The sequence below is a fragment of the Ranitomeya imitator genome, chromosome 6 (assembly GCF_032444005.1).
Source record: "Ranitomeya imitator isolate aRanImi1 chromosome 6, aRanImi1.pri, whole genome shotgun sequence".
Lineage (NCBI taxonomy): Eukaryota > Metazoa > Chordata > Amphibia > Anura > Dendrobatidae > Ranitomeya > Ranitomeya imitator.
The window spans coordinates 249183184-249208212 of NC_091287.1; the positions used below are offsets into that span (position 1 = coordinate 249183184).

Consider the following 25029-nt stretch of genomic DNA (forward strand, 5'->3'; position numbering starts at 1 on the left):
TCTCTTCAAACAAGCCTACCAAATCAACTACTCAGTAAACTAACTTTGTCCTGTTCCCTCCTTCCAAATTATCTGCATGTGAATCTGCACCCTACTATTCTTCTGTCTCCACACCCTCCATGCACACAATAACTGCACTTGATACTTGACTATTGCACTTCAACACACGGGCTGATGACCGGATCATGCAGCTTTATATGAAAATCCCTATTTATTATAATTGCCAGACCTGAAATAACAAGCACTTTTCACCTATTGTGTTCCCCCATTTCCCTGTAGATTGTAAGCTTGCGAGCAGGGACCTCACCCCTAATGTCACTGTTTAAATTGTCTTAACTTGTACTGAGTTTATTGTCTGTACATGTCCCCGCTTATTGTAAAGTGCTGCGGAATATTTTGGCGCTATATAAATAAAAATTATTATAATTATTATTATTTGCCGAGCACGCTCGCGTTATCTCCAAGTATTTGTTAGTGCTCGGAGATTTAGCTTCTGTCTCCGTAGCGGCATGATTTGTGGCTGCTAGCCAGCCTGAGTATATGTGGGGATTGCCTGTTTGTTAGGAAATCCCCACATGTATTCAGGCTGGCTAGCAGCTGCAAATCATGCTGCTACGGAGACAGAAGCTAAATCTCCGAGCACTAACAAATACTCAGAGATCACCTGAGCATGCTTGGGAAATCTCAAGCAACAAGTATACTCGCTCATCACTAGTCATTACAGAATAACCCATAGTTCTACACATACCAAGAGGAGTGAGGACCCTGCTCAATGGGGGGGGGGAGGGACACACGAAATGAAAAGATGAATTGCTAATCTTGTAAGGTCCAGCCATAAATATAATAAATAAGGCATTCAAATAACTGAATGAACTAGTCACCAGCCAGTATCTGTCTAAGTACAGATAAAAAGAGCTATTGAGTGTATGGAACAGAGAACAGGGAGACGTTAGATTAATGAGCTGAGGTGATAGACCAGTCTAAAGAAATGTGTTTTTAGGGCACGCTTGAAACTGTGGATACTAGGGAATTTATCTAATCGTCCAGGGTAAGGCATTCCAGACAACTGGCACAGCACGAGGGAAGTCTTGGAGATGGGTTTTTAGGGCACGCTTGAAACTGTGGATACTGGGAATTTATCTAATCGTCCAGTGTAAGGCATTCCAGACAACTGGCACAGCACGAGGGAAGTCTTGGAGATGGGTTTGGATTAAATAAGATGTTAGACTTAGGTCATTAGCATAACAGAGAAGACTGGCCGACTTCTAGACAGATGAGGGAGGAGATGTAGGGCGGTGCAGAACAATGGAGAGTTGAGTGGGTGAGAGTGATAAGTTTTTATTGGACTCTAGTGTATGGGCAACCAGTAGCAGTTGGTCAGAAATATGATCCTGTTTGCTGCATTCAGTATAGACTGCAGAAGAGAAAGCTTAAAGGGAAGGTGCCGCAATTTTGTTTTTGTATTAAAAATGATTGTTTATATAAACAATTATTTTTAATACAAAATTATTTTTTTTTACTTTAATATCTTTTTTATTATTAATTATTTTTGCAGCCACTGGGCGCCGCCATTTTGCTTTGCAGGAGTGTAAGAGTCCCAGCGCGACACTTACTCTCTGCAAATACGGCAGCCCTGGGCATAGGAGTCTGTGGTCGGGAGCCGACCCCATACCTATCATTGTGCTACTCCTTGCTCTGATGTGGCCACGCCCCCTTGGCTGTCTCCACATCACAGCAGAGGCAGGAGATCGGCGCCATCTTTCTTCAGCCCACTGTGTGTGAGCTCCACTCACTTGACTTGAGAGCTGCGCTGTTATAGGAGGGACTGTTCCCGCTGCCTCCCCTTTCACACTGTCAGCAGCTGCTGTTCCCTGTCCTCTGCTGCCTGGTGTGTGGCTGTGATCTCTAGAATCGCTAGAGAGGGTGAAGTGCTGTGGTCTGATGTCCTCTATCAGGAGCTGCAGAGAGGTAACAGAGGGGGGATGGGGGAGAATCTCTGTGCTGCTCTGACCCTGCCTCTCACTGCAGCTCCTCACAGGACATCAGACCGTGTATCTATCACTATACTGTGCTGAGCCATGTATCTAATCCTCTCCTGTGTGATAGTGTCTGCTGGCCCGTGTATCTAATCCTCTCCTGTATGATACTGTCTGCTGAGTCGTGTATCTAATATTCTCCTGTGTGATACTATGCTGAGCTGTCTATCTAATCCTATACTGTGTGATACTGTCTGCTGACCTGTGTATCTAATCCCATACTGTGTGATACTATGCTGAGCAGTGTATCTAATCCTATTCTGTGTGATACTGTCTGCTGAGCCGTGTATCTAATCCTATCCTGTGTGATACTGTCTGCTGCGCCGTGTATCTAATTCTCTCCTGTGTGATAGTGTCTGGTGAACCATGTATCTAATCCTCTCCTATGCACTCCTCTCCCCCCTGCATATCTTTCTCCATTGCACACACAACTCAATGCGTGCGATAACAGGAGCTGCAGGGGTCATGCTGTATTATGGCATTATGTGAGATCTATATGACGGTATTATGTGATCTGTATGGTGGTATTATGCTTGATCAGTATTGTGAGAATTATATGGTGGTATTGTGTGATCTATATGGCGGTATTATGTGAGAACACTGGCAGTATTATGTGTGATCTATATGGCGGTATTATGTGTGATCTATATGGTGGTATTATGTGAGAACTGTATGACAGTATTGTGTGATCTATTTGATAGTATTGTGTGTGATCTACATGGCGCTACTATGTGTGATCTGTATGGTGGTAATATGTGAGAACACTATGGCAGTATTATCTTCAGAAAGCGGACCCATTCTATGGTGGTTCTGGCTGAGCAAATGCACGCGGGTGTGGGGTAATAGAGGGGGCAGCATGACCTCCAGTTAGGTGCAGTCAGGGGAAGGCTGGTGAGGTAGCTGAAGAGAGGGGTCTCATGTTTATCATTACTATATGGCTACATTTCCTTCCCAGCATCTCCCGGGACTGCGCCTGTCGCCTCGCTTTCACACATCGCCAGGACAGGATGGAGAAGACAGGATCTGAGGAGGGGAATGGAGTCTTTGCATGCAAAGCCTGGATCAGAACCGGCCATAAATCCGCAGAAATGTTTCCTGGATTTCTGTGGAGCAGTCGGTCCATCCATATGTATAAAAGACAGCGCTCTATGTACAGTCCCTGGCTGCTCCGCACACCGAACATGGTGCCTCCATACACCAGCACACTGCTCTCCTGAAATACTCTGTGCTGCTGTCACCCTGCTCTCACCACCATATATCTCCCAGAATCCTTGCTACCTGCCATCCTCGGTGACTGTCTACTTGTCAGTATAAGGCTTCTTTCACACAAGCGTCGGTACGGGCCCGTCGCAGTGCGTCGGGCCGACATATCGACGCATGCTGTGAAAGAAATACCCGACGTGGGCAGCGGAAGTAGTCTTACGACGCTTCCGCTGCCCCGTTGCAAAGTCCGGGGAGGAGGGGGCATTTTTTTGTGTTGGTCCGCCAAAACACGATGCAACCGTCGCACGACGGTTGCGACGTGTGGCAATACGTCGCAATGCGTCAGTAATGTTAGTCTATGGGGAAAAAACGCATCCTGCAGACAACTTTGCAGGATGCGTTTTTTCTCCTGAATGACGCATTGCAACGTATTGCAAACAACGCTAGTGTGAAAGTAGCCTAAGGCTGCCGTCCACGCTCAGTATTTGGTCAGTATTTTACCTCAGTATTTGTAAGCCAAAACCAGGAGTGGGTGATAAATGCAGAAGCGGTGCATATGTTTCTATAATACTTTTCCTCTAATTGTTCTACTCCGGGTTTTGGCTTTCAAATACTGAGGTAAAATACTGACCAAATACTGCTAGTGTGATGGCAGCCTTACTCTGCAGTCACCAACAAAATGGCTGCTCACTGGGTTCCTGAATATCATCCTCTCTTATCCATTAGCAAACACCCAGAAGGGGAGGAGAGGAGACATCACACACGTCAGCAGACTCCGCCCATAATTACTGCAGTGCTGTAATATGAGCAGCTGCTCCCCCTGGTGTTTAAAAGTGGAAATTCCAAAACTTTTCAAATTATTTTTCATATTTTACTAAATTATAAACAAATAATATTTTTTAAGAAAATGTAAACATTAATTCTTTACATTTTTACAATTGCTGTAAAAAAAAATTTTTGATGGCACCTTCCCTTTAATGGGGGACAGACCAGTAGAGAGTTGCAGTAGTCCAGATGACAATGAATCAAAGCAACAGGAAGAATCTTTGCAGCATCAAATATAAGGAAAAGTCAAATTCAAGAGATGTTTTGAGGTGCAGGTGACGAGTGAGCAAATTTACTATTATTCTTAATTAAATATAGCAAAATAAACTGTTAAAAATGCATCACACTGTGGGTGAGAAAGGGACGTTGCATCAAGATGACACAAATACTGCATGTATTTACAGCAATGCCAATAGAGAAACGTTATATCATGGTGTCACATGAATGAAGCTATATGATAGGAAAACCAAAACACTCTTACCTTCCAGAGGTAGACTCTAGTAGCTGCAGGTGATCAAAGAAGGGTCCTCTGCAGTCCCATGTAAAAGTAGAACATTACTGATATCTACAAGGTCCCTAACCTCATTCCACTATATGCATTGGTCCTTTTGTTATCATTACTGTTAGTTTGGTGGAGGTGATCCATTTTTATCTATTCACTGTGCTCATTATAGTAAGAGTGGTTCTCTGTGGTCCAAAAGGTCAGTTCTGCAGCACCAAAGGAAAGTAGTTAAAACTCAGCCTTTAATCATATAGGATAAAAAAATAGCAGAATGTGCACGTGTTAATAAACCATAATGCTCATAGGGTAGAAAGACCTTTAATCATAGGTTTAAGGTTTTTTCTACCCAAAATGCATAAGTATTATGTTTTTTTTAGTGTGTGCATGTTCTACCATTTTTTGTATTCACTATGACTAAAGGCTGAGTCCCTGCTGCCTAACAAGCGGAGCCAGCTATCAATCAGCATGACACCGACATGAAAAAGAAGCCGTTGCTAGATCAACGTCACATCAGCAGAGGCAGCTGAATCGCCCGCAGGAGGGGACTGGTGGCCTGTCTGACTATTATGTTCAGACAGAGGTGTTAGAGCTGGAAAAATCTGATGTGGTTTTCAAGAAAAATCCACATCAAGAATCCTTGCACTTTTTTGACACTTTTTTTCCCACACATTTCTCCTTCGTCTCATTAGGGGACACAGGACTATGGGTGTATGCTACTGCCGCCAGGAGGCTGACACTAAGTAGATAAAAAAAATTTGCTCCTCCTCCAACATATACACCCTGACACTGGCCGAGACAGCTCCAGTTTTATGCTTAGCGTCCATAGGAGGCACATCTCTGGGTTTTTTCCCAGATCTTTTTTTCTTTAAGCCATGAAGATGAGATAGGGGCGATGGACCCTTTTGAAGGGGTCCGATCTCCCCAAACTAACAACGGGCGAGCACGTGGAGTGTCGCCTCCACGTATCCTCTCCTGCAACGTGGGAACACTTGCCAGACTTGCCCATGTCCACCCTAAGGTAACGGAATCCTAGGCTGTATAGGCGCACGTTGTCTGTCCGTGCAGCCTCCACTTCATCACCAATGCACTGACAGCGGTGATTATGAGAGGCAGACGGTCCCTCTCCTCACCTCCTGAAGGGGTGACAGAGTTAGGGTGCCTGCACCGTCTTGTACATAACCCCCCTTCTGACCTTTGTTTCTGGCGGTGAGGGGCTGGAGGGCTCCGACGGCGCTATGCGTTCATCTCGTGTCAGTATGGCGCGGTTTTGTTCCACAGCAGTGGCACTGCTGGAGACTATCTTCCGGGTACTCCCCCGGGCGCCGGGTAATCAAGTCCCCGGCTTTTGGCATGTTAGGCTGCGGGCGGAAGTCCCGCCCTCTTTTTACCGCGCCTTCTTCCGGCGGCCACGCCCTTTCCCTGGGATAGATCCAGGAGCAAAATCTAGGACCCGGCTTCTGTCTGTAGTAGGCTGCAGCCGGAAAAACCCCTCCCCCTCGAGGAGGAATCCACCCTCCAATCGAGCGCACTGTATTATAAGGATGGCGCTGACGCTTTTCCCGGTGACAGGCTTCACTAGAGGCACGGGGACACAGGACTGAGGTAAGTGCTACTCCCCCCGCCTGACAGCTGCAATACTTGATTCAGCAGCTTTTTTGAGGATGCGATTTTCAGCACAACAGCTGAGTCACCATGTCTAGAAGGACTAAGTCTCACACGGTTTTATATACCACATGTGTTGCCTGCCGGTCTGCTTTTCCGTGTGCCCAGAGCAACCGTCTCTGTGAAGCCTGCGATTCCGAGTGCGCTCAGGAGCCCTCCCCTGCGTCTCTGTCCAGTGTGCCTGTATCTGAGACTGTGGTGTCCCACCCTGAATGGGTCGCATCCTTGACGCAGTCTATGACGTCCTTAACTAAGGGGATCGAGTCCCTTCAGACCCCGGCTGGGGCCAGGGACGACGGTTCATCTGTCTTAGAAAAATCCTCCGGTTCACAGGATCCTCTGTCCTGCAGGGGCGCCGCATTCCCTCTAGGCAGACGCCGTGGAAACGAACCCATCCAGCGTCTCCCGGTCCGTCAGGTGCATCTGCATCCTGGAGTTCCGTGTCCAGTTCTCCCTCACCTGCAGAGGTGAGTGAACACAGTTTGGACTATGATTCCAAAGGTTTCCTCGATTTAGAGGCTCCTGATTACCAGGAGTCAGTAGACCGCCTCATCGAGGCCGTTAATCAAACCTTGGGAGTGGAGGACGAAGTCACCTTGACTTCCGGTCATAAGGTGTCTGTTAAGAGGTTCAAGCAGCTTCATAGAGTTTTTTCCGCTCATCCTGAATTTGAGGACTTAGTCCAGCGCCACATGGAAAGGCCGGACAGGCGCTTCTCGGGTCAAAAGACTCTAAGTGCAAGATATCCTTTTTCCCCTGAGTTACATAAAAATGGGCGGAATCTCCTTCGGTAGATCCACCTGTTTCTCGGTTGGCATAGTCATTATGCCATATTTAGACGATCTTTTGGTAAAAAGTTCAACTTTCCGGGCGTGCGAGGAGAATGTCAGCATTACTATGGATACTCTGTTTCGCCTAGGGTGGCTAGTGAATTTAAAGAAGTCGTCTCTGGTGCCATCCCGGAAAATTTCCTTTCTAGGGATGGTCTTCGACACCTCCCGAGGTCTGACGGTCCTTCCCTAAAACAAGGTCCTGACCCTCTGGCAGGAAGCGAGGGTCCTTCACCAGCCAGGCGCCCACACGATCAAGTTTTGCATGAGGGTCTTAGGAAGGATGGTGGCAGCAGCGATAGAGGCTGTGCCTTTTGCGCAACTCCATCTATGCCTTCTCCAACATGCGCTTTTAGCATCCTGGGACAAAAGCCCATCCAATCTCAAGTGTCGTCTGTCTCCCCAGATCAGACAAGCCCTTACATGGTGGACAATGAGTCCCTCTCTGCAGCAGGGAAAGCCTTTTCCCCAAGTCCATTGGCTGGTGGTCACAACGGATGCCAGCCTGCTGGGTTGTGGAGCAGTATTTTGCCACCACACAGCTCAAGGACGCTGGTCCTCAAGGGAGTCAATCCTGCCGATCAACCTGTTGGAGATTTGGGCGATTCAGCTGGCTCTGCAGCACTTTCAATCCCTTTCTGGCAGGCCACCCAGTCAGGATTCAATCAGACAATGCCACGGCGGTGCCATACATAAATCACCAGGGAGGCACCCGCAACAGGGCAGCCATGCACTAGGTAAAGCAAGTCCTCTGCTGGGCCGAGAGGAACCACTCTGCTATCTCGGCGGTTCATGTTCCGAGCAAGGAAAATTGGGCAGCGGACTTTTTCAGCAGGCAGGGCCTTGCGTCCGGGGAATGGTCTCTCCATCCCGACATTTTTTTGCAGATATGCCAGCGTTAGGGAACCCCAGACGTGGACCTAATGGCCTCAGGATTGAATGCCAAAGTTCCAAGGTTCGTCGCCCGGTATCGAGATCCACAGGCAATCGCGGTGGATGCATTAGTTCTACCTTGGAAACAGTTTTTGCTCCCATATCTGTTTCCCCCTCTGGCAGTACTGCCGAAGGTGGTCAGGAAGGTCAAGATAGAGGAAGTTCCTGCACTTCTAGTGGCCCCAGATTGGCCTCGTAGGTCATGGTATGCAGACTTGGTGCAGCTGCTCGCTGAAGCTCCTTGGCGGCTACCAGCTCGTCCGGATCTTCTGTCACAAGGTCCAATATTCCACCAGAACTTAGAGGCTCTGCGTTTAACTCTTTGGCTGTTGAATCTTGGATTCTGACGCAGGCCGGGTTTTCTCAGAAAGTTGCTGATACTATGATTAGCGCCCAGAAATCCACCTCAGCGCGAATTTATCATCACACCTGGAAGGTTTTCCTTTCATGGTGCAGAAAACAAAGTATTCCCTCTCTTCGTTTCTCCATTACTAACATCCTAGCATTTCTTCAGGCCGGCCTGGATTCGGGCCTCGCACCTAGTACCCTCGGAAGACAAATATCAGCTTTGTCAGTGCTTTTTCAGCGTAGGATAGCTATCAATCTACAGGTAAAAACTTTTTTACAGGGAGTTTCTCACAAGGTACCGCCTTATAGGGCCCCCCCTGGAAGCCTGGGACCCTAATCTGGTCTTAAATGCTCTACAGGAGGCTCCTTTTGAGCCTCTTCAAGACGTCTCTTTATCGTACCTCTCTTGGAAAGTTGTGTTCTTGGTAGCCGTAACCTCCATTAGGCGGGTTTCAGAACTAGCGGCCCTGTCCTGCCAGGCTCCGTATTTAAGGTTTCATCAAGATAAGGTTGTGCTCAGGCCAGTACCTTTCTTCTTGCCAAAGGTGGTTTCCTCATTCCACATTAACGAGGATATTGTCTTACCTTCTTTTTGTCCAGCACCAATGCATCGTGTGGACAAAGCTCTCCATATGTTAGACCTAGTGAGAGTTCTGAGGAGATACGTTTCAAGGACTGCATCTTTTCGTCAGACAGATGTTCTGTTCGTCCTTCCTCAGGGTCGTAGGAAGGGACTCGCAGCCTCAAAATCTACCTTAGCCAGATAGATACGGTCAACTATTCAGGAAGCCTACCGCATCAAGGGTGCGGTCGTCTCGGCTGGGATCAAGGCACACTCCACTCGAGCAGTGCGGGCTTCCTGGGCGCTTCGGCACCAGGCATCAGCAGAACAGGTTTGCAAGGCTGCAACCTGGTCCACTCTGCACAGCTTTGCCAAGCACTATAACATCCATACTAAGGCCTCTGCAGATGCAAGTCTGGGTAAAAGGATTCTTCAGGCAGCGGTGGCACACCTATAAGTGGTAAGTGCCTAGGGGCTTATTCAGCTGGGTTTTCTTCCCACCCAGGGACTGCTTTGGGACATCCCACAGTCCTGTGTCCCCAATGAGACGAAGGAGAAACATGGATTTTTGTGTTGCTCACCGTAAAATCCTTTTCTCCGAGTCGTTCATTGGGGGACACAGCTCCCAACCGTTACTTTTGTTGATTGTCTCTTTTCAGCCGGTGGAGTTATTCTAGACATGTTGTTTCTACATTAATGCTGTTTTACTTTCTCTCCTACTGCTTTTGTACCAAACTGGAGCTGTCTTTGCCAGTGTCAGGGTGTATATGTCGGAGGAGCAGCTAATTTTTTTTAATCTACTTAGTGTCAGCCTCCTGGCAGCAGTAGCATACATCCACAGTCCTGAGCCAATGAACGACTCGGAGAAAAGGATTTTAAGGTGAGTAACACAAAAATCCATGTTTTTTTACACCCTTTTGACTTGACAATTGCAAGTTTGGAAAGGAATCTGCATCAAAGAAGCATTGTTTCACTTTTTTTTTTCTGAAGTGAGATTTTCAAAGCCTTGTTGGTAAAAATAAAAAAATGCTGTTGGAATTGTATTGTAGCTTTTACCATTAAATCAATAAGAACTCACATTTCACATAAAAGAACTGTGTGAACTTACCCTAGGGGATGTTCATACAGAGTTTCTTTTATATCGTCATCTCGGGTTGAAAAATCCACATTAAGAAAAAAATGCATTGAAAAATCAGTATTGATGTCAATAGCAAGCTTATTCACAGCGTATTTTAGTTTTTTTTACTTGGATTTTGGAACAGAATCCACTCTGAATTCTGTGTCAAAATACTTTTTGTGAACATAACTTGATAGTATGTGTACACAGTGTCTTTTTCGGGCTTATTCAGCCTGAAGGACACTCTAAAAACTGCAAAAAGAATGAACATGTCAAAATAACTTGCTGTGTATAATTTATGTCTTTTGTAACTCCTTTTTTATCATTTCTGGCTTCTGAAATGGATAGTATTATTAAAAAAATAATGACCAGTGTTCAAGAACTGTATTGTTCAAAACGCTTATGGTTCTTCTTATACATCACTCCCTATTTTAAATTTGCAATGTTGTCTGGCCGAATGAAATAAGGCCAAATGAAAGATTTTTATCAACACCCTGGTGTGTGAGCTGGATCCATTTTCACACTGTTCAAATGATTAAAAAAACCACTGCCGTTCAAGACGCCACAAAATGTCCAAGATGGCTTCCGAAAAGAAATCGTCCCTGCTTCAAAAACGATGTGGGTATGCCGACATCTAAATGATGCTCTATGCATATACCATAAAGACTGTCAATGCTTTACTTAAATACTGTTAAAGGTTTTCCTAGCGTAAGAACTAAGCATATTGCAATCTCCAAGTATGTCCATTACCTCATCATTTCTTATTAGCACCAAGTGGAAGAAGAATTGCTTTCATAAGACTTAGCCCTGAGTCATCATTGCTGTTTCTCCACTTTCCTGGAGTAGTTTGCTCCTTTTTATTTGGCGTTAGTATTTGCACCTTATATGCTCCTTTTTTGGCACATGTCACTTCAGTTTGACCCCTGGAGTAAGGTTTCTAGGGGAGTTTTCAATTTAGTGCATTCTTTCGACTTTATAAAAAAAATGTGCAAATTTCATTGTGGCTAAATGTGAAAAAAATGGTTAAAGACAAAAATAAAGAGCAATTTTTAAAAAAAAAATTGCACTAAATTCATAAACCGCATGCACCATTTTGAAAAATTTGATACAAAAAAACATCTTTGAATGCCACAAAACAACAAAGAAAAGTGACTGCAATAAATCGCAAATGATAAATTGGTCTTTTTTCAGTTAGTGGGTCCTTTTGTTTTTTAATCGGTTTTCATTGGTAACGTCCACTTTTCTTCTTTCTAGCTCGTGCACAGTGAAGTACTGGATGGTCACACTGATGCCGTGTTTGCAGTTCATGCTGTGTATTGGCCTTCAGACTCTGAGCATGATCTTCTTGTGGCCTCAACCGCATCAGACTGCACTGTCAGAATATGGCGAAGAAGTGGTTCAGCAAGTAAGTCACGTTAATCAGCTAGTGTTTAACTCTACTCTTTTCCATGAAATGTATTCTTGCAGAGCAGTAATCCGGACATATAAACTGATACATAATGGGAAGTGGCAGTAAGGTGGAGTGGTGTCATGTAAGCAGTTAGACAATTAGGTTAGAAATATGAAGAGTAGATTTTTAGACGAAAATGGCTTAAAAACAAAACTTGTCAAAATTGTTTGTATACTATGCTTCTACTATACCTTAATGGCGAAAGCAAAGCATAATTCTCTCCGGGCCACCTTTGATCATATAGGCCAGAATAAAATCTGCTGTTCTAAGATCAGGTGGTAGGTGAGCCTTCAATTTTCTAACTGTTATGGATTTGGTGCAAGACATAAATGGGTAATTATTCTGAACTAGATGGTGGCCCGACTCTAACGCATCGGGTATTCTAGAATATGCATGTCCACGTAGTATAGTGCCCAGCCATGTACGAGGGGCGATCCAAAAGTAATGATAATCAATACTAAACACAATGAATATAGTCAAAAAATAAATTTATTTTTCTACATAGTCTCCTAACAAGTCTATACATTTAGTCCATCTCTTTTCTAAACTTAGAATTCCCTTCGAAAAGAATTCTTGATCTTGACCCTCTCTTCGATCTGCCAATACAACTTCTTCAACTTTTTCCACGTTTTCTTCATTGAGGGACGTGGATGGGCGTCCTTCACGATGGTTATTTTCCGTCGATGTTCTTCCCAGCTTAAATTCCTTGGCCCAGCGTGCAACTGTGGAATATGGAGGAGAAGAGTCCCCCAATGTTTCCACCAAGTCGCTGTGTATGTCTTTGGCAGTCATTTTTTTTCAAGCAGAGGTATTTGATGACAGCTCTGAGCTCGTTTTTTTCCATTTTGATGTTCATTCCTCGGCAGTTCATATTCAAATGAATGTAGCTCCCGGGAATCTTGGTCTATTTAAGTAAAAAAAAATTTCCTGGACTAGTGGGTACCTAAGAGAGAAGAAAACATTTTATTTTCAATTCTGTGTGCAATAGAAATAACCGATTATCATTACTTTTGGATCGCCCCTCGTAGTATATTGCCCAGTCACGTAGTATATTGCCCAGGTACGTAGTATATTGCCCAGTCACATAGTATATTGCCCAGTCACGTAGTATATTGCCCAGTGACGTAGTATATTGCCCAGCCACATAGTATATTGCCCAGTCACGTAGTATATTGCCCAGTCACTTAGTATATTGCCCAGCTACGTAGTATATTGCCCAGTCACGTAGTATATTGCCCAGTTAAGTAAAAAGGGCAGCACACTGCAGCGCCAAAACATGCAAACTTGAAAACACGAAATTTGAACTGCATTACTGCACTAGAAATATGAAAAATGAGAGCTTTTAGCGCATAAAAATGGCCATATTTATGTGTACCTCGTAGCCACTTTACGGCATCTCTCTTATACGAGGTCCTACGCTTGACCTACCTCACCGAGAATAAACGTCTCCATCTGAATGGGTACATGTGAAACCTCTTCTTGGACTCAAATTCTCTCTTGTATATTGCCCAGTCATGTAGTATATTGCCCAGCCACATAGTATACAGTACAGAGCCACGTAGTATATTGCCCAGTCACTTAGTATATGGCACAGAGCCACGTAGTATATTGCCCAGTCACGTAGTATATTGCCCAGTCACGTAGTATATTGCCCAGCCACGTAGTATATTGCCCAGCCACGTAGTATACAGCACAGAGCCACGTAGTATATTGCCCAGCCACGTAGTATATTGCCCAGCGACGTAGTATATTGCACAGTGACGTAGTATACAGCACAGAGCCACGTAGTATACTGCCCAGTCACGTAGTATATTGCCCAGACACGTATGTAACAGGTTAAAATAAAAAATAAACATATACTCACCTTCCGAGGGAGCCCTTGTAGTCGAGTCGCCTGTGTGCGGTGCACTCAGCAGCTTCCGGTCCCAGGGTTGGTATGAGCGCAGGACCTGTGATGACGTCGCGGTCACATGACCGTGACGTCATGGAAGGTCCTTCTCGCATAGCATCCTTAGCATCGGAACCTGCCGCATGCACTGCCGAGGACGGGGCGCGACGGCGGAGGGTGAGAATAACCTTTATTTTTTAATTATTATTATTATTTGTAACATTAGATCTTTTTACTATTGATGCCGCATACACATCAACAGTAAAAAGTTGATGACACAGGGTTAATAGCTGCATTAATGGAGTGCGTTACACCGCGGTTGGTTAACGCTGGCATTAACCCTGTGTGAGGGCTGACTGGAGGGGAGTACAGAGCGGGCACTGACTGCGGGGAGGAAGGAGCGGCCATTTTTCCGCCAGACTGTGCCGGTCGCTAATTGGTCGTGGCTGTTTTGCCGCGACCAATCAGCGACTTGGATTTCCATGACAGACAGAGGCCGCGACCAATGAATATCTGTGACAGAACGACAGACAGACAGACGGAAGTGACCCTTAGACAATTATATAGTAGATTGCTTTTTGTATGAATGACCGGTTTGTGCCTCTGTGTTGGGAATTTACATGAGGATATGGCAATGGCCTTATGTTCTTGTAATCTGAAAAGTGCACATACTTGACTCTACCGTTTTGTATGTTGTTTTTCTATATGGATGTTAGGTTAGTATTTTCTGAACAGTTTATTTGAGCTTTATGTGTATGTACTTTTTTTTAATAAATAAAATTCACATAGCCCATAGTGTGGCACCCCAAAAATGTAGGTGTAACTGCCAGACCACTATGTGCTTCTGTCTTCTATAATTGTTTTTCACATTATAACTTTAAATATACCAAATAAAATGTAGTAGCAACAGAAAAATGTTCTTTATCCCTCCTTATACCTTATCACTAAACTGTCTGTGTAACTATTACTTTGAGTATTTTGCGTAGCTTAAGGTACCTTCACACATAACGATATTGTTAACGATATCGTTGCTATTTGTGACGTAGCAACGATATCGTTAATGAAATCGTTCTGTGTGACAGCGACCAACGATCAGGCCCCTGCTGGGAGATCGTTGGTCGCTGAACAAAGTCCAGAACTTTATTTCGTCGCTGGACTCCCTGGAGACATCGCTGGATCGGCGTGTGTGACACCGATCCAGCGATGTCTTCACTGGTAACCAGGGTAAACATCGGGTAACTAAGCGCAGGGCCGCGCTTAGTAACCCGATGTTTACCCTGGTTACCATGCTAAAAGTGAAAAAAAACAAACACTAGATACTTACCTACAGCCGTCTGTCCTCCAGCGCTGTGCTCTGCTCTCCTCCTGCACTGGCTGTGAGCCGGAAAGCAGAGCGGTGACGTCACCGCTCTCCTTTCCGGCTCACAGACAGTACAGGAGGAGAGCAGAGAAGCAGAGCGCAGCGCTGGAGGACAGACAGCGGTAGGTAAGTATCTAGTGTTTGTTTTTTTTTACTTTTAGCATGGTAACCAGGGTAAACATCGGGTTACTAAGCGCTGCCCTGCGCTTAGTTACCCGATGTTTACCCTGGTTACCAGCATCGTTGGTCGCTGGAGAGCGGTCTGTGTGACAGCTCTCCAGCGACCAAACAGCGACGCTGCAGCGATCCGAATCGTTGTCGGTATCGCTGCAGCGTCGCTTAATGTGAAGGGGCCTTTACACTTGAAAGCAGCAGTAAATTGACCTTTGCCTTTGGGCCCAATATAGTTTTTGATTGAGGATTAGGCTTGGGCTATGCGGTGACTTTGACAGCGACACAGGTCACACAGCCAAATGTTGCTATATGCCATTGCTCCAGCGCAGTGTACCGCAAGTGAATGGGGTCCTCAGGTTACTGCAACAAGCAACTTCATTTAGTCATTAGAAAATAATCTGCTGTTTGAAAATTGTTTGTTACACGTTTGGTATCTTTTTTTTAATGTTTCTTATTCCTATCTTTGTTAAAAAAAAATCTTGAAATCTAGTACTTTTCACTCTACCCACCAAGCCTCATAGACTCACAATTTCTATTCTCTGGATCTTGCTCTTCAGCAGTTATCTCATTATCATTACAGACAGGTTTACAATGAAAGGTAAGGCTACGTTCACATTAGCGTCACGCGACGCAGCGTCGCCGACGCACGGCAACGCATGCGTCATGGGCCCCTATCTTTATCATTGGGGACGCATGCGTTGCGTTGTCGTGCGTTTTCGGTAAAACGCACGACGCATGCGTCGTTTCACCGCACCTGGGTGGCGTCGGAGACGCTACATGTAGCATTTTTGTAGCGTCAAAAAAACGCGCGCGTCGCTCGTGCGTCGTCAATGCGTTATAATTTACCATTGAAACGTATTGACGACGCACTTGCGTCGCGGGTGTGCGTTTTGCGTGCGTTGTGCGACGCATGCGTCGTTAGATAAAAAGAAACAAAAAAGTGTCTAGACAGTGTCTAGACAGTGCAAACAGTGAGAAAAACATCCCCCATATATAAAGAAAATGTTGGATTGTTTGTCACTTATGCTGCAGGCTACTCTACAGAGTACATCTACTCCTACTACAGTCTTCTCATCCGCTGTCCAGAGATGTAAGTATAGAATGATTCTGTGCATTTTCTACATGTTTTTTAAAATTATTTTTGCAAGTTGTGTTTTATATTCTGCATTGTGGTTAAAGATATTGTGGTATTTTTAGACTGGTTGTGATGTATGGCGTTGTATAGGATGCCGTTTCATTGTCTGCGGCCTTGATTATTGTTCTTTCTAGGATAGATTTTTCGTTTCCATTTTTTGGTTTGGTGGTGTTTTTTGAATTCAGTTGTGATGTTTTATTCTTGCGTTATATGATGGCGTTTAATAGTCTCCGGCCCTGTCGGTTTTATATTAAAGTATGGTAGTATAGAATGATTCTGCGCCCTTTTATTACATTTATTAATTTTTTATTGCAAGATGTGTATTATGTTCTGCACTGTGGTTGTGTAAAGACATTGTTGTATGTTTATGGTTGTGATGTATGGCGTTGTATGCCCTTTTATTGTCTCCGGCCCTGTCTGTTTTATTGTAAAGTACGGTGTGTTATTAATGTTTATGCCCTTAATTTTTGGGTGTTGTTAATGTATTACTTCCAAAAAAAATATTGTGTTTTTTGTGTTGCTCCGTGCATTCTGTACTTTAAAAAAAAACAAAAAAAAAAAACCTTTTTTGTGATTACTACATTGGGTCTGTTGTAGATTAGTTTTCTTATCTTTAGGCTTTTGTACTCTGCCATTGGGTTGTCTCTGCCATTGTTTCTTTAATTTAATCAATGTGGCAGTGTTGTTTGCTCAGCTTTAGTTCAGTTGGAGTGCAATGTTCTTTGTGGTTTAAATGACTTTTTTTTTTTTTTTTTTTATTTATTGCTGGATTGTGCATAGGAGCATAGTATCAATGTTTTTTTGTTCTTTATTTCAGATTTGCATTATTAGTCATGGCCAGCGGCAGTGATTCCAGCAATACCCCACCGCTGAGGAGTCCGGTGAGTCCATGATCTACTATTGCTTACTATATTCGCTGTCATTTGTAGATGGGTCACTCAACTTTTTGGTAAACTATTTTGCAGGCTTCTTCAAGTGAGGAGGAGGACCAGGAGGAACAGAGGGAGCAGCAGCAGGGACCACGGGGCCAAGCTGTGGTTGCAGGACGGAGCGTAAGTATTTCTTTCAAACCTATTTTTTTTTTTTTTTTTTTTGTGGATATGGGGGTTGGTGGGAGGTTTTGGTGTTGTGTGTAGTAGGTGGCGGTGGAGGAGGTAGGGACAATTTTTTTTACCTTTCAAACATTAATATTTTCTATTTTTTTTTAGGTTTCACAACGGGCCCTGGATGAGCCACTTAATATCGACCTTATGGTGGCATCAATAGAAGCACGGGGCCCGTTGTGGGACAGCCGTGACCCCGGCACGCGGACCAGGGCATATTGCGGCTTCTGTGGTTGGAGGTGGCACAATCGCTGTGGGATGGCTTCGACAGCGCTTCCTCCAAGGCTAAAGCTAGTTTCCGTAAGTATTTCCAAAATGCTGCTGTGACCCATCATGCCAGGATTACACAACCGTCTGTGATGTCTTCTATTGGGATTGCACACGGTTGCATAATCGTTTTCAATATATTATCTAAAACCTTTTTTATTTTTTATTTTTAATACACAGTTAAACAATTGAAGACCAGATGGCGCTCCATGAAGGACCGCTTCCGGAGGGGCCTGAAAAAGGAGGGACAGACTCGTAGTGGTGCTGCTGCTTCAAGGACCTCGGTGTACAAGTATAACCGTATACTGCAGTTCTTGCGACCGGTCCTTGAAAGCAGAGAGTAAGTATAGTACCTATGCACACACCTAGTTTTTACAACATGCATATTCACATACTACATTCCAGCCACGTTGCTTATTGCCCAGCCATTTATTTTGGCAAGTCCCAAGTATAGAAATGAAGAAAAAAAGGCAAGTTCACCGAGGTGTGAAAAGTAAAAAATACATACTTTTATCCACTTCAATCATAAGCAGAGGATGAAACATCAGCACAATGCAATAGACACTATCTACGCGTTTCAGGTGACAGGGAACATCAGACCTGAAACGCGTAGATAGTGTTTTTATTGTATTGTGCAGATGTTTCATCCTCTGCTTTTGATTAAAGTGAATTTTGTTTTTACTTTTCACACCTCGTTGACCTTGAATTTGTAATTCATTTCTGGTCTTCTCACACTTGACACAGCGGCTCCCTTCTGGGATTACAACAATGGTGAGCTTGACTTTTAGCAATTTCACTAAAATCTGAAGTATACATAAAAATAGTAGATTGGCCAAGCCCAGCCAATATTTAATAGTGGAGTAGTATAGTGGCTATACATGTGTATCCACGATTTTTTATACACAAAAAAGTAAAATATAATAGATACGGCATACCTTCAACTGCAAGGCAGGTTATGTTCCCATGGTTGCTCAGCTCGCAGGACTTGTGATGACGTCTCGGTCACATGACCGTGACGTCATGGCAGTTCCAACGTAAGCATAATTGTCTGGCGTTGCAAACCACAACCATGGGTGACTATTTAGAAATAAATAAATACCTTTTTTTTTAATATTGATGGTGCATATGCAGTGTCAATATTAAAAATAGTTTAATATTCATGGCGGCAATGGATACCTGGCGGTAAAGTTTAATGACGCATGTGAAATGTGATATTTTGTATACTAATGGTTTCCTTATGTTTTCACAGAACACACAGCAGCACCCGCGAGACTGTCCGACCCTCAAGAGCGGTCCTTTGTGAAGCGCCATCTGAACAGTCGCAGCCATCCCACAGCGAGAGCAGGTCTGCACCAACACAATCTGGCGAACCGGCAGCCGGTCCATCAGATGTTCCCCTGGCCGAGGCCTCTGTCGCTCCTTCCTTTGGGTCTTCCCGACAGCGTCAGCGGGCCTCGGACAGGGCGCCCATGTCCGAATTTTTACATCTGAGCACCGTATTTCAGAATGGTTTCAAGGCGCTGTGCGATAAAATGTGCAATATCGAACGGCGTCTTGAAAACATCGAAACGGATCTCTCGAGGCCGGCCAAACATTTTTTTACTGCCATTCACAAACGGCATGGTTGAACATCTTACGCCGGAACTCCAGATTTCGTTCATGCAGGGCTGCAACAATTTATATGTCAGTGCTCTGCAGCAGGCTCGGGTCATGCAGTCAGCGACAAATATGCCCGCAGTACCATCGCTGGCTGCCATGACTCCGACTCCTGCTGCAGAGCACCACCACAGAGCTCCGCGTGCCGAGGGCCACCGCCACCACAGAACAGAGCCCCAAAGTTCTGAGCCTGACAGGCCTTCAAGGGGACACAGACGGGAAGCCGACCCCCACCCAGAGGGAGAGAGGAGGAAAAAGAAGAAGAAGACGACGACGACAACAAGCACTACGTCCTTGGCTATGGCTGCTCCCAAAAGTACCACCAGAAAACACCCCGGGTCGACCCGGAGCACACCAAGTACCCAGGCTGGGTCTACACGGAGTACACCCAGTACCCAGCCTGGGTCAACGAGGAGTACACCATCAACACAGCCTGGGTCGACCCGGAGCCAGAGTAGCCAGCCAAGGACACTGGTCGTCCCTCCTCCTCCCTCACCTGCTACTTTCCAAGTCTCGCCACCATCCACTGCCTGGATTGATGTCGGCATCCCGTCTAGTGTGATAGAGTATGCTGCTTCCTCCCCCTCGTCCTCCTCCTCGGTCTCCTTTACACCCCAAAAAACTGTGGGATATGAATCCCCTTTAGTTGCGGATATTGGTACCCCATAAAAACATTTTCCCCAATTTTATTTTTGGACCCTAAATAAATTTGTTATATTTTTTCAAACAAAATTTGGTTTTTATTGTCTCAAATAAAGTTTGCACCAAATCACACCTTGCGCTGTACACACAAATCTTGTCTTTGTAACACCTGATGTGCAATGTGTGACAATATTGTATCAATTTTTTTTTTCCTTTTTTTATTGGGCTGTCGCTCATTGTACTCAGATGTTACAAACACAAACAGCATTGCTCAATATGTCAAGTTTACAATGTACCATCACACAACGATTTCAGTATAGATAAAGTTGGTTTTTTATGTGTAACCAACGTTATCTTTTCTGAAATCGTAAAACGATTGAGCCCCTGCTGTGAGTTTTTTGGTGTCAGCGAATGATTTGGAATTTTTTTTGGGTAACTGATCAGACGCTGTCATTGTTGGATTGGCGAGTTAGACACCAATCCAGCGATGTCTTTGTTTTAAACAAGGGAATATTGGGTTTACTAGTGCACTGTTTTAAACACTCAAATAAAAAGTGAACAATACCCCACAAATATAAAAAGGTGTCTACCACGTCCCTCGCCGTCATCTTTCCGCACTGACACTGTGATTACCGCCCGTAAAGCTGAGCACACCGTTGACTTAATAATAAACGCTGTGCTGTGCTTTAGGGCTGCCACAGTACGGGAAGTTGACGGCGATGGACGTTTCACACACCGGAGTGTAAGGTTTTTTTGTAATTTTTAAAATTACATTTACAATGGTAAACATCGTGATTATGGCAAAGCGCTTTTACCCAGATTACACGGGACTTGCTCTTTTTTGGTCGCTGGAGAGCTGTCTGTGTGACAGCTCTCCAGCAACCACGCGACAACTAAACAACGATCTCGATCCAGTCGTATCACTGGTCGGTATCGTTGGATAATACTTTTATTAATGTACCTTAAGATTATTGGTCAGGTGAGGTGGAAGCAATGTTCACAGTGTCGCCACTATTTTACTCTGGACAAATTCTAGCATCCTGAGTACAATAGTATTAACTCTGTAGAGTTTTGCAAACATGATCGTCTCCCTCCTTGTCAAGCCAGGTTCCATATGCAAATAGTCTGCAGGATTAAAAATGGTTGACAAGGTGGGAGCCGATTATGTTATTATACGTCAAAACTATGGAACACACAAATTTTGTGTGACACACATTACTTTCAATATTGGATTTTACAATTCTATTACTATGAAAAAACGTATGGGAGATTTGTTTGGTGAAAACGGAAAGGCACAAGAACTTTATTTCAAAACACAACGCATTAGAAAATCAGGGGACATTATAACAATAACCAAACATAGGATGGTTAAATGACATGGACTACACGGTGTTTACATGGCATCATAACACGAAGAATTAAACCATTTGATCTTGCCATGAAACACGGCCAACATCAGAAACAAAGTATGTAGCAAATTGGTCCCTCATATGAGCAATCTCCAAAGTTGTCCGCAGAGGATGAGCTTGGTAATCAGGCAATGGATTTGGTATGGGTTCATCAAGTTCCACGTTGACTCTCTCTTTATCAATAATAAAATTGTGGAGAACCACACACGCCTTCACCACCTCATCCACTGTCTCAATTTTCAAATTTATGGCGGATCCTAAGATACGCCATTTGGAGACCAGGATGCCAAAGGCACACTCCACAGTTCTTCTGGCCCTGGACAGTCTGTAATTAAATATAGTTTTGGTGCGGTCCAACCCACGACTTGAGTAAGGTTTAAGTAGGTTGCCACTCATTTGAAAAGCCTCATCACCAACAACAACAAATGGCAGGGCCGGGCCGTCGGTGTTGGGAAGAGGTCGTGGCTGGGGAAAATTAAAATTGTTATTTTACAATCTTCGGCCCATATCAGACTCCTTAAATGTCCGTGAATCATTTGCACGACCAAAAGCTCCAATGTCCACAGCGAGAAACCTGCAGTCCGCACCTGCAATTGCCATCAGCACGGTGGAAAAGTATTTTTTATAATTAAAAAAAAGAGATCCACTTCTTGAAGGCTTGGTAATCCTAATGTGCTTCCCATCCACGGCTCCAATACAGTTAGGGAAAGAACACACTTGTTCAAATTTTTGGGCGTTGGCAAGCCATATTTCTCTTGTAGGGATGGGTAAAATTTCCTCCCGGAGGTTGTCCCACAATGCGCGGCAAGTGTCGGCAATAATACCCGACAGTGTTGAGACTCCAATCCGAAACTGGAAATGCAGTGATCTCAATGTCTCTCCGGTAGCCAGGAAACTGACAAGAAGATAAATAAATAAATATAATTAATTAAATTGGTATGAAAGAATTTTTCATTTTTAATTACAATCCCCCACCCCACAAAAACAAAACACGTTACTTTAAAAAATGACAATGGTAGGCTCCACGACTCTCTCGGACTTCCACTATAGGGTGTAGCCAAAAACGCCGACGACTCCTTCTCCGTAGTTTGTCTCTTCTCCTCTGTTCATGACAGGCAAAAGCATAAGCTATAGCAAGGGCTAATTCCAGCTGAAAAGTGAGGTAGATACTCTCCATGGGACGATCCATCTTGATGCTCTATGGTTGGAAATAATGTATGCCGGGGTATATATACCACTATTACATTAATACCCACCCCCATCTACCCATTGGTGGCATTATCGATTGTCTAGACACTAAACCCACCCTCTTCTATTCATTGGTGGTGTTATCTAGTGTCTAGACACTAAATTGTGTGTAAAGATCTAATCAGTGTTTGACAACGCATGCGTCGTAAAACGCTGCGTTTTTTGTAAAAACGCAACAAAAACGCACCAAAAACGCTGCGTTTTACGACGCATCCGTCCGACGCTTGCGTCAAAAAAGGTGCGTTTTTGCGTGCGTTTCCAATGCGTCGTGCGTTGCGTCGGCGACGCTGCGTCGCATGACGCTAATGTGAACGTAGCCTATCACCTCCTGCAAAGCTGCCACTGGAATGTCAATGGTGTATCTAGTCAGATGGGCCAGGTGCAATAATTTGACCTGTCTTCCACCTACATGTTGGTCAGATCTGTTAACCATTGTAAAGTTTTAAGTCCTAAAAAGACATTCATGTTGCCCCCCCTCGATAATTTAATAATGTGCCCCATCCTGGAACTACTGTATTCCATAAAAATATATTTCATCCTCTGCCCCTTGCAGTAATAATGTCCAATATCCTGTGCCCCTTCCAGTAATAATGTCTCCCATCCTGGCCCCTTTCAGTAATCTATGTCCCCCATGCTGGCCTCTGGTATATTGTCCCACCACCTGGGCCCATCCTGTAATGTGCCCATTCCCGCTGTTGTCTTACACATTTTAAAAAATCAATACTGCAATCTTCTCACCTTTCTCCACTCCCATGACATGCAACGTCTTCTTCTGTAGCCGTCAGCTGACTTCGCCGTGCCTGCTATGGGCGATGCATAACGTCATTGCTATGCCACTGTGACTGGCACATCTACTTCAGCTGCATTTATTGTGGAGCAGGGATCCGGTGGGTCTCTGCGCTGCAGTACATTTCAGCTAAATGTCGCCCTCTCTGCGACGGTGATTGTTACACCCCTGATCAATGGTCAGTTGTATCTGCTGTGAATCCCATTATCAAATGCGGTTAATAGACACTTGTCTTCTAAATGTCCATTTCATGCAGTCTCCATTGGCCAAAATGCTTCAAGAACTTGGTTTCCATGTTAGATCCATTAAAATGATGATTTTTCATCTGAAAACCTAACTGCTATATCACATATTAATGGGATTGAGATGCATGCCATATTATTTTTTCCTAGGGTTTTGAGCAGCAGCGGTAGACTGTGATAATATATGCGGAGTCCATGTCTGAAACGAGAGCGCAACGGTCTCTGTGAATTCTTTAAAATATCAATACACTTCTCTGTGATAGGACATGAGTAATATTCTTTCCATTTATCTGCTTGGTTGAAATTGAGAAGCATAACGGGTCAGACATGCACAATAGGTTCAGCACTTGAGGCCAAGTCATTAAAAGTGAGCTTGTTAATACTATTCTCGAGCCTTTGGCATTACTTTTCTCTTTGGCTCCTGTAGAAGGGTGCACTAGCCTAATGGATTTCTCACGATGCTCCTTTTTAGCTAAAAGTCTGCAAACGTTGTCATTTGGAAATGGATTTGTTCTGGATGTCTGCTTATCGGTATTGCCTGGCAGTGGAGGTGAGTAGAGTTCTCCAACGTTTTATCATTGCTAATGAAGTTAGAAAGCGCGATGGCTCTGAAATGACATTTAGAGTTTACCTTGTCACTAAAACTAAGGGAATTTACTATTTGTCCGCCATATTCTTTTTCTAGTCTAAATGTTCCTTTGATTATTTACTTAAAATGCAGATGATTTTATGGATAACTAAAAACATTTCTCACTTCAAGTTAATAGTGTCTTTTCTTAAAAAGCAGCAGCTTAATATAAAAGGGTTTTCCTGACTATTTAATATTGATGACCTATTTTTGAGGTTAAAAAAAAAAAAAAACATATTGAAAAAGGGCCCACTCAACATTCGTATTAAATTTGTATGCATTTGCACAAATAAATATATACCGTAGATAATATACAAGCATATACAGACATAGTCAGCACACTGCGACTGATGAAAATGAGAACTCCACTATTGTATATGTGCAAAAAACATGAGCTACTTAGCTAATTTTCTTTGATCCAAAAGCATAAAGGCCATACAGCCATGACAAGTTGTACCTCACATAGAGAGGCAAGTCACTAGAATTACGGACCGTCCATGTGCCAAACCAGGCCTAACATTAAATGGGGACGAGATGGGAACCAGGCTTAGCTTTAAAGGGGTTGTCTGGTCCAAATCGATAAGTCTGCAGTCACTCTGTCTGACTGCAGCCTTATGAATCCCCCCAGCGTGCGCACTTTGCGCTACAAGGATTCGCTGAGTCGGGACCTGGAGGGTATGCATGCGTTATACATACTCCTGGCCAAAGACCAGCCAGTGGGCATGGCCTTGCTCCATACACTTGTATGGGGCAAGGCCATGACATCTAGTCGGCCATGCCCACTGGATGGCCGCATCACTAGATGGGGCGTGGCCTTGCTGAATACAATACAAGTGTATGGGGTGAGGCCATGCTCACTGGACAGGTCCTGGCTGGGAGTATGTATAATGCATCCATACCCTCCGGTCCCGGTTTAGAAACCATCGAATCCTCCCAGTGCACAGTGCGTGCGTTAGGAGGATACGTAAGTCTGCAGTCACACAGAGTGACTGCAGGCTTATCGTTGTGGACCAGACAACCCC

The 25029-nt window shown here is 44.4% G+C and overlaps 1 protein-coding gene across 1 annotated transcript in view; it reads left to right on the forward strand.

Moving 5' to 3' along the window:
* Positions 1–25029, forward strand: part of ELP2 (elongator acetyltransferase complex subunit 2) — a 196298-nt gene that overhangs the window by 29532 nt on the left and 141737 nt on the right. The window contains exons 4-5 of the mRNA XM_069730578.1: positions 11273–11423; positions 23852–23929. Of these exons, the coding sequence (XP_069586679.1) occupies positions 11273–11423; positions 23852–23929 (229 nt within the window). The remainder of the gene's footprint in view (positions 1–11272; positions 11424–23851; positions 23930–25029) is intronic.